This window comes from Poeciliopsis prolifica, unplaced genomic scaffold, assembly GCF_027474105.1.
Source record: "Poeciliopsis prolifica strain line A6 unplaced genomic scaffold, Auburn_PproV2 SCAFFOLD027, whole genome shotgun sequence".
NCBI lineage: Eukaryota > Metazoa > Chordata > Actinopteri > Cyprinodontiformes > Poeciliidae > Poeciliopsis > Poeciliopsis prolifica.
Window position 1 is genome coordinate 6,458,917 of NW_026562402.1, and position 16,178 is coordinate 6,475,094.

At 39.0% G+C, this 16,178-nt stretch overlaps 1 protein-coding gene across 1 annotated transcript in view; it reads right to left on the minus strand.

Annotated features, from left to right (window-relative positions):
• Positions 1 to 108: 108 nt before the first annotated feature.
• Positions 109 to 16,178, minus strand: part of bsna (bassoon presynaptic cytomatrix protein a) — an 88,101-nt gene continuing 72,031 nt past the window's right edge. Inside the window, exons 11-15 of the mRNA XM_055048352.1 lie at positions 15,147 to 15,240; positions 14,624 to 14,755; positions 13,827 to 13,882; positions 12,933 to 13,072; positions 109 to 6,102 (exon numbers count right to left, since the gene is read on the minus strand). Of these exons, the coding sequence (XP_054904327.1) occupies positions 13,842 to 13,882; positions 14,624 to 14,755; positions 15,147 to 15,240 (267 nt within the window). The 3' untranslated portion in view covers positions 109 to 6,102; positions 12,933 to 13,072; positions 13,827 to 13,841. The remainder of the gene's footprint in view (positions 6,103 to 12,932; positions 13,073 to 13,826; positions 13,883 to 14,623; positions 14,756 to 15,146; positions 15,241 to 16,178) is intronic.

A 16,178-nucleotide genomic window follows, 5' to 3' on the forward strand; every position in this document is an offset into this window, starting at 1 on the left:
GTCATGATCCACCCTGAACTTGGAAGTCAAAATATTTTTCTCATATATATATATTTTTTGTTCTGTTTTAGATGTCATCTCGTTTAACAAGCACAACATGTATAGAAACTCTACACAGACCAATATTTTTTTTAAAATTCCATATCCGAATACAATGATTTCTTTATTTTTTTTTTTTTCTTTTTAAATATAATAATGACTTTTAAACCGTCCATAACAAGCCAGCCACGTACAAACACAATGCAGTTTGTCAGCTGATCGCGGCCCCGGTTTGTGGTTTTGTTTTTGTCGTTTTCGTACACAAAAAAAATAAATAAATAAAAGAAGGGAAAAAAAAAAAAGCAGCACAAGTTTCGGCAGGGAGTTCTTGGCTTGCATACGCTGCAGCTGGGGTTGCTGTTTGCAGTACAAAGGCCTCTCGATCTCTCTCTCTCTCACGCCTCTTGTGCATGTGTGTGTTTTTCTGCGTGTGTGTGTCTGCGAGTGTGTGTGTGTGTGGTGACTTGTTTGAGATTTACATGTTGTACAGGACGTGTCCCTCATGGCATTTACATGTTTGGAGTGGACTCCGGTCGGTTCACATCTGGTATTTACACTGGAATAAGGATGGTAGGTGGGGGTGGGAGGGGTCAAAGGTCAGAGAGGTGACTGGGGTAGTGGTTGGGCTTACGGGGGAGAACATGGAAGGTGTCCACATCATGCACTTTTATAGATAAAAGATGAAATGACGATGACAAACAGACAATTTTCCTCATGGCTTCTTCTTTACTTATAATCTCTCACCTATATGAAACATTTACTTTATATATATATATATATTTATGTACGCATTTGTTTTGTTTGAAAATCTTGCATCACATCCTGTCACACGTTGACCGACAGTGAGGAGCACGGGGGCTTTGCTCAGTGCGAGCACAAAGATGCTACCTTTTGGGTTTTACAACAAACACCCACAGCCTGGATTTCCCAAAAGCAACCGACGGTGCATTAAAAATAAGAATCGTAAAAACAAAGGTATAAAGTCTTCCAGTGGTAGTCATAGTAATCAAGTTCAAAGCTTTCTTTTAAAACACAGACGTCCTACAGGCTCATGTCTGTACATTTGTTTTCTATTGCAAACCATTATTCCATTTGAAAGCAGACAAATGGAACATTTATTGAGTTTTTTTTTTAAAATCACTTTTACAGTTGAAACATTGGTGAAAAAAACAGGCTGTGATGCGTTTACTGTGGTCTGATTTGTCCAGTGCACTGCTAGACACAGAAAGACACCATGCAGTGTGAGGACAGAGACTCCATGACTGGCTGGAGGGCAGTAACAGGATGGCTTTCTTCAGTCACCAGTATTGTAATATAGAAGCCCTTACTGCTATGCATATTTAAGTCGTCTTCATTGGCTGTATTCATGCAGGAGCAAAAATTAAGACACAAGAAAAAAAAAAAAAAAACATCAAATATAAATAAGATGTGGAATAATCTTATTTCTGCACAGTTCTTTTTACTAATCGTGTGCTAGTGGCTGTGTCATTCACACACACACACACACACACACACACACACACACACACACACACACAGGCACATAAATTTCCTGCACCTGCATGAACACACACTCACGGTGTTCTGGCGTCCTCTGAATGTCTTCTGTTGCAAGGCTGCATTAAGCGCGCGTGCTTTCCTGAGGCAGAAGTGATTGAGGATCATTTTAGTCAGTTTTCATTTGTGTATATATATATGTAGTTGGTTCTTTTTTTCTTTTACAAACTTCCAAAAAACACATGGGACACAAAATTGAGGAAGTTGGTGTTAAATTGGGTAAATCCAAACTTGTCATATGTTCTACTTTTAGCATATTTGTTGGTTTTGTTTAAGACACTGATCTAGAGGCAGTGCATCTGTAAAATAAACTGTTTGGATCGCGCACATCCAACTTACTGGAGGTCAACAAAAGGCATAAAGTGTTGCTGTTTAAGTTTTTGGAACAACGGTAAAATACATTTGCCACTATATCATTTATTAAATAAAATAAACTCTGTTTAGGCAGAATTTCTATTTATGGTTTGATAATTATATGATTATATTTGTTGTGCAATAACATAAGCAATAGATCAATCTTTACATAAGATATTTTTTGTAGTGTTTTTGTGTCTAGATCTGTTTCAGCCTTTATTTCAGTTATCTTAGCATCTCCTCTCCATTTGATAAAATAAATTTCTACATATAATAAATTATGCTTTTAATATTTCAAAAAAATATATAGACTATTTTTACATGGATAAGTGATTTGTGAAAGTCACATAAGAGTTCTAAAAAGGTTTGGAGGGATCTTTTTTATATATATATAATTGAGGTCTCAGTCAGGGGTTTTTGTTCCCTATACACTGTTTTATTAAAATCTATGGAATGTATATGCAATAAAAGAAACATATTACATAATCTAACCAGCGACATTCTGGATCGTTCAGCCAACAAAGTATTTCAAAGTGATTGGAGTTGATGTGAATAAGGCTTACAGAGAAATTCATGCTGCCCCTCAGTAAAATCAGTTTTGAACTTCTTAAAATTTCGCTGCACCCTATACGGACTTCATGTTTAATTTATTTTCAAAATAAACAAATGAATAAGTATTTGGAACTAAAATTGTAATTGTCATGTTCAAATTGTGGATGCAGTCGCTGGCCGTGTGGCGAGCATGAAAACTGCAAATACAAATACATCATTTATAATGCCTCTATTGCGATCCGGTTGTTTGGATCATAACATCCCATCCCCTTAAATGGCATGAAAAAAAATTATCATTAAATAATACCAAAAAGCAAACACATTTATGTGAACCGGCAGATGATTTTTGCTCTGTACATTTACTTTACTGCACTTTTACTTTCCAGTAAATGTACAGAGCCTCCAAATTCACTACTACCCAAAAATAATCACATCAGGAATGCTCTGAATGGTGCTTCACTGCACCATGCAAGATACGTCTTATTCAGAAAGATGCGTCTTATAGGGCACTTCTGCTTCAGCAGCAGTTTACAGTACTTCATTTAAAACTAATCTATAGATTTATATTTATTTGTGTGTTTCTTAAACGCCTGTATTTGACTTTTTTTTTAAGATCAGCGCAAGACGCTCTCTGGTGAAGCATTGTCTTCACAATTATAGCAAACTGTTTCTGGCCGTCAGAAAGGAGAAGCCCAAAGCAGCCCAACACCTATAACATAGGCAAGTGTGTAAATCTTTAGAAAGCTTTTCTGTGGACCCAGATGAGTTCTGCTAAACAAATCAACATCCAGGACAACTTGGATATTTCACTCTCGATGGATATATTGATATTATAGAGCTGTTGTTTACCAGACAGCGTTTCAGATCAGCGAAATACTTTCACCAATTTCACTGCTGCCCTAAAGGCTTCCTGGCCATGTCACAAGTGAAACTTCCCAGTTGTTGTGAACGTGTCTTCAGCTCCTCATATCAAAGGAGAAGGGAACTTGCTTTTTTATCACAAAATTTCACAGAAAGGAAACGAAGCAGACACGGTTTCTAACTGAGGAGTGATGAACAATGACTGTGACTTCCTTCTACGTTGTTCTTCACCTCCTCGGGTTTTTCTCAAACAGGATTCATTGCATAGAACGACTTCGCCTCCTTTGCCTGCGATGCTCGTCGTGGTTGAACTCGCGTCCGTCTTGTTCTCTTCCCCACATTAGATGGTGATTGTTTTTTTTTTTTCCCTTTTTCTTTTTTAAATACTCGCATACTGAACCCCGAACACGCACATACACACACGCATACGTACAAACATCAGGAGCAGAACAATATAGAGGTGACTTTGAGGTTTTCCTCTGCGCCGGGCAGCATGCGAAGGTTCCCAGCGAGCGTTCACAAAGACAATATACAGCAAAAGTTGGGTGGTTTGGACAAGGAGGAGGACAAGGAGGCCTCGTCCAGTCGGGGCGCGTTGTGAGGGCCAGAGCGCAGATTCCCCACAATGCACTGCAGGAGCAACAGCAGAGCGAATACTGTCCTGAGAATATTTCCAAGGTGACTGACAGTCTTGAGAGAAAAGGTTTGTTTCTGTTGTCTTGGAGAAGGGGTGTTGGGTCAGACGTCTGAACTCCACCGCGATAGAAAATAGGCCGTTTTTTGTTTTTGTTCTTTTTTAAAAAAAAAAGAAAAAGAAAGAAAGAAAAGGCGAGTGACTTGGTGACACAACCGAGTGTGTTATTTTTGGTTCCTCAGTCACATGACAGCAGGTTATTTTTATAGTAAGATCACTGACACCAAGCCAAGTGTGCTTTCAGGTTCACATTTGACAGAGTGAAGACACATGCGGATACAGCCGTGTACGGAGTCCGTCTCGGAGAACCAGAAGAACCCCAATAAGTAAAAAATAAAAACAGAACAAAAGCAAACACTCCCTCCTGCTTCCCTCAGTGAAGAGTGATGAATAGTCCAGGTTTGCTGCTTCCCTGCGCCTCTGCTGCCCTGCAGTGCTCTCAGCTCAGACTCCAGCTGAAGAAAAGCAGTCTGGGGGTCACCGGACTCCCGCGCCTCTGCCAAGTTCATACGGCAGCAGTACAAGTGGTGCGTTTGAGTCACACTAAAGCAGAGCTTCGGCGGTAAACCACACAAACGAAGGCAACACATTTTTGCAAAAGGACACAAAATTGTGCTATTCACTTTCTTACCTCTTCCTCTATTGCTTTCGTAATTATTGGTAGGAACAAAGAGTCTGAAAATTGTCAAGGGGCGGGGAGCCTGGTTCAATTGAACGAAACGCTAGAAAACAAATAAAATCATATCACAAGAAAATATTTATATAAAAAAGAAAAACAATGTGAAGGTAAAAAAATAGAAATTAACCTCTCAGCTTACCTGACGACATAAAAATATGCCACTTCTGATTTAAAATGAAACGTTTGAAATAATTAAGGCGATATTGGTAAACTGCAACATAAAAAACAGGCAATTGACACAGAAGAAGAAAAAAAACACGCACACAAGAAGGCATATTAACTAAAAGCCAAAATTGTGGAGCATTTTGGAGATTTGCCACATAAACTGATTGTAAATATTGTCTTAATGGCTTTAAATTGGCTAGAAAGTAACCCCACTGTTTCATTTGCCTCTCTTAGACATACAGCTTTCTTAAGAAAAACAAAAATAAATAAAAAATAAACAAAAAAAAGAAATTAAAAAAAGGAAAATAAATCAAAAACTCTTCTTTTCCTATGGCCAGATCCTTGTGTGTTGCTTATTTAACCTTTCTTTGCTATTATTTACGCCTTTAAGCTCAGATGTCTTTATGGCCTCAGTTACATAATGATGAAACAGTGTAAGGTCTTGGTTATGAAGTTCCATGCATTCCCATGTTTTCTGTTAGTTGAGATCCGCACTCCTCTTGTTTAGAGACATGGCAAGTTGTGAATTGTTGCAGTGGCGTGCGGAAAGAAAGAAGAGCTCGCTTTAAGGAAACGCAAAAGAAGTAAAGAAGAAGGGCACAGCTCCCCATCTGGAATGTCGACAGAGGGTGGAAAAAAGGTCAGAATGAACGCGTGGCGACATGTTGGGGCTGCGTCGGCCGCCGCTTCTTTATCGTCCGGCTCATTCTTGGTGACGTTTCGATGATTTCCTCGTCAGTATTCGGTGGTCCAACGAGACGACTTTCATACAAGAAAAACCTGCAATTCCTCTCTGAGTTTTCACTTTTTTAAAATTAAAAAAAAAATTGCTCATTGTTTACTTTGGAAAAAGATAGAAAAGAAGAGAGGTGACTTGTATTCCTCCAATACAAGTCTGGAAAACCAAGCTACCATCTTCTACAGGAAGTTAGGATGCGGTCGTTGATTGCGCCACGTCGACGCAACCGATATTTTAAAACCAAGCGTTAGGCTGGGGGAGGACCTCTGTGTGGACACGGCTCCCCCTACTGGCAGGGAGGGTGATCACTGTCGCACAGCTGTTCCTTCTGCCTTCGCTTTCAGCCCCCAGCTGCTCTGTTCTCATGCAGGGCTGTAGATGTTTGTAGCTCCTGCAGATTTTCTGAGAGAAGCTGCATAACAATGGGAATCCGTCTGAAGCTGGTTGTTGGCTTGAAATGATCTGAAAAGAAGAAAAAGGAGAATAAAAAACCTCAAACTGACCAAAAACGTTTTAACGATTGAATGTCTCTGTATAGGTCCTCTACAAGTAATCTGTTTTGTCATGAGTAAATGAGTAAACATTTTTGTGCTTGTCAGCAACAGATTGAAGATACACTGGGTCTAAATTGAAATGTACAACGAAAATAATAAAAAAGAAAAAATCAGCTCATATGTGGAATCAGATAACATTTTCCCTATCTTTTTATCTTTTTCATTCAGAGAAAACTCTATACAAGCACTTTCAGGTTATACAATACTTATTTCCCATACACTCAAATTTTAAGATATTTCCCAGGGTTTTAAACGTTTGTGTACAAATATTCAGAGATTTTTGCAGATGGGGCAAAAGGGGACATCTAGAGAAAGTTGCTGTTGGAAAGTTACATTTGTATGTTTTGGAAAAGTTTCCGATGCTCAATTTTATTTTTTCCTTCTCCATACATAGCCAGACTGGGAATGAAGTCCCTTCCTCTCTCCCAGTAGGAATCCACTACCTCACGAATTTGGTCACAAACACGAGATGTAGTACACATAATTGTCCACCAGATGGTGTATGAGTCCAAAACTGCACTGCACATTTTAAACATAGACATACAATATACAAATAAATATATGAAACCTCTGTCATTGATTTGACACAGTTGTTGAATCAGGTTTGGTTTGCATTATATCATGTTTTGTGAACATAGTTTATAATTTAAGGTGGATTTCTTCTGAGTTAGCCCAATTTTTCTGCTTTTTGTTTTTTCCTCTCCCATCTGAGTTAGTCACGTATTTTCTTGTCTTTGGCAGACGCAGCTCTGATGATCTGTTGGATAAAATCCTGCCCGTTGCGTTTGTAAACAACGCACATAACTACCTGCCTTCATTTAATGCTTGTTTCATCAGAGTCTTTCATCTACGGTATCTTCCATTCAAACTGATGTTTCTTTGGGATTAAAACTTGCAGTCAAAAAAAATAAATAAATAAATAAAAATGCTGTGGCAACGTGGAATAAATAAATGTACATGAGCGGTACGTAACTTCCATGTTAAAACATGCAGAAAGCGGCTGTGGTAAGCAAAGAGACATGGCCACAGAAACTCCCAGCCCAGCCTGTCAGCCTGCTGACGAAGCTCTTATGGGGACATAATGTGAAGGACGCATGTTGTGGTGCCGCTTCAGACGACACGAGAGAAACATCGCTTGTATTCTCTGGGACTTCAGGGCTGCTCCACAGCCATCAAGGCTTTAAAAAGAAAAACAAACTGCACAGAGCCATTACTAAATGCCTTAGATACTCATGATGAACCTCAGCATCTTCATGCAAGAATATTATTGTTGAAGCTGATCATGAAGCTAAAAGAAAGCCATTGCAACAACATTTTAAAACGTGAGCCCTGCATGGAACCGGAGGCTCCGAGTATCACCGCGGTTTTTAAACTCTAAAATTGAACATTTTCAGCATCATTTGATCTTTTGGTGGCATAACTGAAGACTGAAAGTAGGTCTTGGATCAGGAGGAAAAATGGAGTCGTTTCTAACGCTGCTGTGACTTTGGCTGTTTTGTTTGCATGCAAACTTCATACATAACCTTTTACGTAATCAGCACAAGAGAAAAGCACAAGTTGCCAGCCACCTGATCCTGGATTTAGTCAAACAGCAAACAATCGTTTCCATCCTAAGCTCTGTTAAGAAAAAATAAATAAATAAATAACTTCAGAAGCCATGATGCAATTGCATTGTAACAAGACTGTACATTTATCATCAGACAGTTTTGCTAGGAAGAGATCTTTGAAAGACTGACACGGACTACTTTACCTTGTATTAATTTCGTTTTTCTATTTCACTGAGCCCCAGTGGAAGACATGAAAGTTTGTAGTTTTAATAAAACAACCAGTCAAATGGAAATAAAGAGTTTTTCTGTCCTGATTCCCATCAGAGCTTTTACCACAAAATGACTGAACTCATTTTTTTCCTTCCCGCTCTGTGTGTGACCCAGGTTTAGTGTCTCCAAACATGTTTTCTATCACCAAACTTAATCTGTTCGGCTGAACACAGGACCCCAGGGGGGCTTATACATAACACGCACTGGAACACGGACAGCGATGCACATAAACCGCGTTCAAATAAAAAAAAGCGCACACACACAAACAAAACTGGCTCGCTGGGCAGAGAGTTGAATTCGAAGGGTCGAGTATTCAAACAGGATCCAGGATGGGAAGAAAAAGGAAAAGAAAGAAAACATTTTTATTGTTGAAATCATATCTGCAGAGCTCTGATCAGAGCTTCTTCAAACACCTTTGGGGCTGAAGTGGAGCAGTGAGTCAGGCCATCAGAAGCCAACCTACATAAGGCTTTTTTGACTGAATGGGAGCAAACACCCACAGCTAGTTTCTGTGAGGAACATCCTCCACGAAAACACTGGGAGGAGATTTAACGTAAAGACATAATCTCTCTATATTATAAACAAAAATAACACGAAGATGATGCCAGGGAAAGAAAATGACACAGTATGTAGAGACAACATCATTTTTAGAGAGAAGAAAATAACCACAGTATTTAAGCAGAACAAGGCAACATCTAAAAAAAAAAAAATACAGTGGGAATCTTATCAGAGAGAGCGTCTATATGAGAAATGGAGGAAAGGAAGAGAAAAATGTTTGAAAGCTGGAGTAGTGTGTGGGAGGATTGAGAGAGAGAGAAATAGAGAGAGAAAGAGAGAGCAGGATTTGTTCGAGCTTTTTTTTTTCTTTCTTCTTCCTCAGGATCTGTTTTGAGTTTGTGAAACATATTTTATTGGTGTGTCATCTTTGCACTGCCTCGTGTATTTTTTTTTTACATGAGAGAGAGAGGGAGGAAGAGACAGAGAGAGAGAGAAAGAGACAGAGAGAGAGGGAGAAAGAGACAGAGAGAGAGAGAGAGACAGAGAGAGGGAGAAAGAGAGAAAGAGAGAGAGAGAGGGAGAAAGAGACAGATAGAGACAGAGAGAGAGGGAGAAAGAGAGAGAGAGACAGAGAGGGAGAAAGAGAGAAAGAGACAGAGAGAGGAGAAAGAGACAGATAGAGACAGAGAGAGAGGGAGAAAGAGACAGAGAGAGAGGGAGAAAGAGAAAAGAGAGAGCCTGCCAGAGCAGCAGCCACACGAGGCAGTTAAGCGCTGCATGGCTGCACAGAGCAGAAACACGCTCAGTGCAACACTGGATTCACACTGTGAAATAAACCGGGAACTTCAAGGCCTGCCCTTCATCCACTGCAGCATCAAAGGCTTCAGAAGCCACTGTTATCAAGGCAGAGCAACGCAGCCATTTCTGCTGCCTTTTCTTACAGCTGCAGCACAGAACATCCTGTTATGTCTGATTAAAGAAACCTGCGGAGATGTTTGTTTAGGGATCAGTCAGTCTAATAGGTAAAAATAAATATATATATAAAATACAGTCAAGCAATTGTTGGATGTGTTTTGCAATATCTGTCCGTCCTTCCTCCCGATCTGGCAGTAAATCAGATTAAACCTTTCCCACATGTTAGCTCAGTTAAAATGGTCAGAATTATTTAGATTTGCTGAATGCCAAAATTGCCAGTATCTTTAAAACCAAACTGGCATGGTACTTTTGCAAAACCAATCAATTTTCTTGATTTGAATTTCCATGGTGATGTTCTGAGAGGTTGCGTCAATACTTCCACATAGTGTCTGTTCCTTTTGATTGCATTTATTTATTTATTTTTTTTTGCACCAGTCCCTCCTGCAGCAAAAATTATACTCTCTGCTCTATACTCTTTTATTAATGGTTCTTCTTTTCTGAGTGGTCTTTCAGCCCAGTGTTGGAACATAACTCGTTTATTGTTCTGTTTATACTTTAGTATGTATCTTAATATACAGGTACTTTGAAAAAAAAAAAGAATCTTGTGTCTTCTGGACATTTGCACAATCAGATGTTGTCCTCATTTCGTCTACTGAGCCAGACTGTGAGCCCACTTAGAGCCTCAGGAAACATTTGCTCGTTAATTAGCTGACTGAGGTTTGGCACCATCAGTTTTCTATGAAAGTTTCACTATTTTTTACAGAGACAACAAAGTTTTTGTTAGCTATCATCACAATTACACGTAATAAAGACTCAAAACTGTTCACTCTGACCAATATGACTTTCTCTTTCTAAAATGAGAAGAAAAAAAATATCCACAATATTCTAATGGGCAAAATGTACTTTGATGTAGCCGAATCATACAATATAAATCTAGCTAAATAAATAACTGGGTGGCCTTGTAGGTTATTAAAGCAGCTACCTCTTAAAGTAAAACTGGAAGAAAAGAATCGAGGTCACAAAGTTTGGGTTTCCGCAGCTTAAAATATCCTGTGAGATATTTATGTTTCCAAGGTAAAAGCACCTCACTGTCTGGCCTGTCAGAGAGATCAGAGTGTTCTCTCTGCCTTTGTGTGCTCAGATCTGAGACATGAAGCATCCAGAGGATTCCAGTCTGTTTTGGCTGCAAAAAGAGGCAGACATATTTTAGTCAAAGTCTCCCTCCCACCCCTTTAGGTCTGCAAACTCACAACTGGGGATTAAATTACAAAGCAGGATTAGGGTCTCAGAAAGTTTAACTTGGCTTCTGGAATTCAGCATCTTTGGAAAACTAATTAAACTCACCGAATGGATATGAATCTTATTTGTAGAACACCAGGACTCCTGATGTTTCTATGTGGTGTGGCGTTTTCCTTTGAGTGTAATCGAACACTTTTAATCAGTGTTAGACTGCCAAATTATTATTATGGGGCCTGCCCATAGCAATGCATAGGGAGAGCAGTGACTGACTTGCTTCAGGCACCTATTGTTCTTCACCTCAAAATAACTGCCGTCCGTACTGCTGCATGCCCCCTCACACACACACATATATCAAAACGTGCGGCTCGATCCAGTGAGGGGAGCTATTACTTTTGTTGGCATTTTGAGTAACTGTGGCGACAGAATTAGCAAAAAACAAGCCAAATTCAAGTCAAAACAAAAGACTGACAGACACAAAACACTGTGAGTTACACTCAAAATACAGATGTTTTTTCTCCCTCTGAGCTGCTCTTTAGAACTACTGTGATGTCAGAACTACAAACATGGTGGAACAACTACTATAAACTCATTGCATCTCTTAATAATGCTGTTTGTTATATCTTATATGCATATCATCTAGTGGTGGCAAAAGCAACAAAAAATCTAGTGTGCTCTGGACTTACGACGGAGCACATGCACACATATTCTTGACATACTTTGATTAAATTAATAAATGTAATTCCAGTACCAAAAAATGAACTTTATATCAGGTGAGTCTCTCTTACCTGAGAATATGAACCTGTACTGGGCTGATTCTGTGCCTTCAAATAGTTTTAACAATGCTCATGTAGAGGATTCATAACTTATAACCCTGAAACAGGAAGAGGTTTAACAAACAGTCTGTGTGCTACACTCAAGAGAGAGATTCATAACATGGGGATATATGGGTGGATTTAACATTAGCACAAACATTAGCATTTCACTGCCCCCCACTAGTGCACTGCCATAGGTGGGGCAATAAGATTAGCCTGCATTATCCTGTTCTCTCAGGTTAGAGCATTAGCATTTACATTAGCATTAACATTCGCATTTTACCTTAAAAAGGTATCAGCTATTTCTCTTACTTATTAACCATGTTTAGTACACTAAATGGAGTAACTCCAATATAGACAATATGCCAGTGATGCTCCACATGCTACTGAAAGTATTCACACCAACATTAGCATTATTGGCTAATTGTAGCTTATACACTCATTTTAACATACTGAATGTTAGTGAACATGCTGGTGACTCTCCTCGGGCTACACTGTGATGTTTTAGCTAAGCTTAGCATTGATGCTAATTTCTAGCATCAGTACACTGGGTCCAAACCAACGGGTACATTTTGTTAGGCTTTGGTTAAATTTCTTCAGAGATTTTCCAGTCAGCTGTTATCACTCACATAATGTGGCTTTAATTTGATAGAGTCCACTGGATGACGGGTCAACCTGCAACTTGTAATAGATCAGATGAGACAATATCAACACTAATCATAGATTATCATAATAACACAAACCAGATTATGTAGGCGGCATGATGTGATTATGGGAACAAATGTAATGTCTCAGCAGATGTTGGCAGGTGAAAGATTTTTTATTTGACAACAGAACATTTTATATAGCTTAAACCAAAAGAGCATACAAATTTTAACACAAGGGAGAGTTGATGCTCTAGAGTTGTTTTGCGCTTTCTTCGAGAGTCACACATCTGGACCTTGAAGGAATTTGCTGGAATGTCACTGAGGAGATTGGCGGCTCTACCTAAACTTTTTACACTTGTAAATAATCGTCGCCACATAAAATGAAGGTTAGAAAAATGCCTAACATTCGTTGATTGAATTCAACAACTGGTGGTGTGAGGTCTTTGCCCCGTGGGATTGTGTAAGAATTGGAAAACTTCTACAGAGTTTGCTATTTACTTTAAAATTTTCAACAAGTGACATTGTGGAATTTGTTGGATATTTTTGTAAATTTGAGATTATATTTCAATGCTTTCAGAACCTGGTAAAATCCAGATCGTTTTCGCTCTTCTTGAAAACATAAACTCCAGTCGAAAGTTTTCTCTTTTTTCATGGCTGCAAATGTAGGAATCGATTTGAATACATCCCATTATCTAATAATAAACAATACAGTATGTTGATTCAAAAACACCAACAAAGAAAGAGTTCCAGGGAAATCCTAACTTAAAAGTTTAAAAAGATTTTATGTTCACGTGAAACCTGAGTACTCACCAGAACGCTCTGCTTTCCTCTCAGCCATCATCCTCTCTCTCCTTCCTTTCTCTTTTTTCAGGAAAACAAAAGCAGGGGGAACTTCACAGGTTTTTCTTGTATGAGGTCTCATGACTTCTTTTGTGACATTTTGTGACATGCTGCAAACACATTATCATTATTATTAAAAAAACTGAATTTTAGGAGTTCATGTCTCACATTGATATACAACAATTAATGCGTCTATTGCACCAGTATAAAATTGTTCTGCAGTGTATAAAGATACGGAGGGATTTTATTAAAAGCTGTCAGTTATTCGAGCCTGGCGGTGAGAAGCGGGTCTGTGTACATTTATTATACTGAGACTTTAATGCTTAAAACTTTTAGGACCTGTAATTCTTTACAAGCCTCAAATGCAATTCCTAAAGTTCACGACCCTCATCATCAAAGCCAATAACCTGCCGTGATGGCTCACAGTCTGTTTGGCATTTCATCTTGGAAACAAGTTCCTACTGTCAGTGCTAAATCTCTCACCAGAGCAGCCAAGGCCGAAAATAACTGTGAGGAAGAGAAACAAATAGAAGAGGACCGAATCCAGACTGGGTAAACTGCTTTCATCCCCCTGCTGCCTCTTCACGGCCAGCAAGAGTCAACACACTGCACACACAGCGGCGATCCAACAAGGGTTCATAAAAGTTATTCCTAAACCCGGTGCACTCTAAAGAAACATTTTCCTGGCACTTCTTTCAGGAATCATTGAATCAAAATACCTAATTTTTACCTCATGTACAAGTTGGAGGGCCTCTAAAACAGGACTTGTAAAATAAAGTCGTTGTAGAACACAAACAACAAGGAGTACTAGATTAAATTTCCTATCTTATAGAACTTATTTTCTATGTGAAAAAACATACATACCTTATTTGTGTCACCTCAGAAGAAGGAGGTGAATTTCTTGCCAAAGCCAGAGATAGCTGTAGGAAGATTAAGCAAAAAAAGGCTTGATAAATGTGTTAAAGCTGACTTTTCAAATATAATTCCCCCCACAAGAAAACCACAGAGCGAATTTAAACGTTGCTAAAGCTCTGTCAAATCACTGTTGGTGAAGTCTGAAGACAAGCAGCTGTAGGTGTTCAACGTCACTCTTTGTTCTTATCTGATGCTTTGGCATCGGCTTGTTTTGGCATAACTGACCTCTTGGTGCCACTCATAGACAGAGCATCATACTGTCATCTTCCTGATAGGGAAATAGTCAATAAATAAATAATAAAAGAATGTAACATCGTAGAAAAATGTACAGAGGCAACAGCAGGCCTTCCACTGACCAGCCTTCATCTCATTAGACATTTGAAAAGGAGGAAATGTTTTATAAAACTTTATTTCTCTGTATTTGCGCTCACATTGTGACAGTAGCTTTTTTTTTTTATGTCAGATTGTTTTTTTCCTGTCACAGTGATGAAGCTGTTGCAAAATTGAGCTCTTTAGAGATGTAGCTTTAAAAAAATCAACTAACGCTTAGAAACGTTTCCTCACTGTTGAATCGTTTTGGTGAAACAAATAATAATCAGGCAAAGACATTTGAAAGCCTCTGAGGCAGCTCTGTTCATCCAGTTAACTTTGTGTTTCTTAAAAGACTCCCATTTCGGTCATAATAACAACTCAATAAGTTCCCAAACTCGTCCTGTTTGCGACGCGGTTTCAGTAGTCTGCCGTACCTTCTCCCAGCTTGCCGGCCTGCTCAGCAGCGCCTCCAGGAAGAATCTTGGAAAACATTCCTTCTCCCTCCATGCCGGGCTGACCTGCCGCTGCACTGCCGATGCCGCCGGGTCTCGGAGCTGCTTTGGAGCCTGAGCAGTAGAAGGACACAGAGGAGAAAGGGCAGAGAAATAAATGTAGTCCAGGTAGGAAGAAGTAAATGCTGCTCAAAGTGGAGGGCATACTATATTTGCTGCATGAAAGACACTATTATAGTGTTGTGAGATTGATGTATGAAAGGCATTCGGCTTAATCGTTCAGTATAAAGATAAAATCTTAAAACCTTCATGAATCATTATTTCAGTGGCTAATTATGTAATAACCTAACACTGTTGGGCTTTCACACCGAGGGATGATCCTCAGATTTACCTCAGATTAGGTAGCACATCAAACTATAATGACATAATTAATGCATAGTGGACAACAGGTGAGTGGCGAGGGTGATGGGATTTTACGTGTATGTGTGTTGTGATTGAGCATCACCTATTCCTGTGAGTGGGGGCTGGCCTGCCTTCGAGGCCATGACAGGTGCTGCTTTCGCCCCAATTGCCGTTACCGGAGGTGTGTCGATCTTTGTCTGCATAGAAGAAAAACAGACAGACGCTGCTGTGTTTAGGCTAATTTGGCACTAAATCTGTGATTATAGAGGGCTGTGGGAGAGAAAAACATGTTATGTAATCTGAAGGTGGAATCATGAGGATCCAGTATTCATCTGTTCTCGCAAACAAAAGCCGAATGAGGCATTGTTCATATTTTGATACAGTGAAACAGCCAAAACTTATATTTTAATGGTGGCCAAGATGTAATTTGACTTGGCACTTTTCTCTATTCAAAGCGGTATAGTTGTTTATAGGGCACATTTTTTTTGGTAAGTTTCATGGCACAGCTTCCCTCACTATCAAGCTGGCACATTACACACGTCGCAATAAAACATTGAGTAAAATCAGAGCATTTCCTTTAAAATGTCAGTCTTGTTGCAATAATTTCTTCATAGATGAGGGTCTAGAACTTTTATACAAAGTGTAGAAAAAGTGGCTGGATTTTAGTAATTACTACAAAATAAAAATTTCCAAAATATAAATGGTGCCTCATCAAACTATCGTGCTAATTAATAGTGCATTTCATTTGAACTTGGAAGTTATACTTTCCGCAAGAAACCTTTACATCAACTCTGAAGTGAAATTCCAACATGACTGCTTTCTATCAAAAATATCAACAAATCAGAAATATGCATTCAGTTTAGTTTTTAGTAAATATTAGCCCACAGATTTCAGGCATTATCTGCACCCCACATTGGCATCTAAGGATGAGAGAGAAAAAGTGCGAAGAAGATGCAGTAAATGAGAACTGGGTAGTTTTTGATGGCATCCCGTGAATATAGACAGTATTCATATGTACACTTACTAAAACCAAAGTCATCAGTCTGTTCTGAATGTGTATTTAAAGTGTAATGATCACAGTCTGACACTCCTTCTGAAAAATAGCTTCAAATGGATTGATGGAGTAAATGCAGGA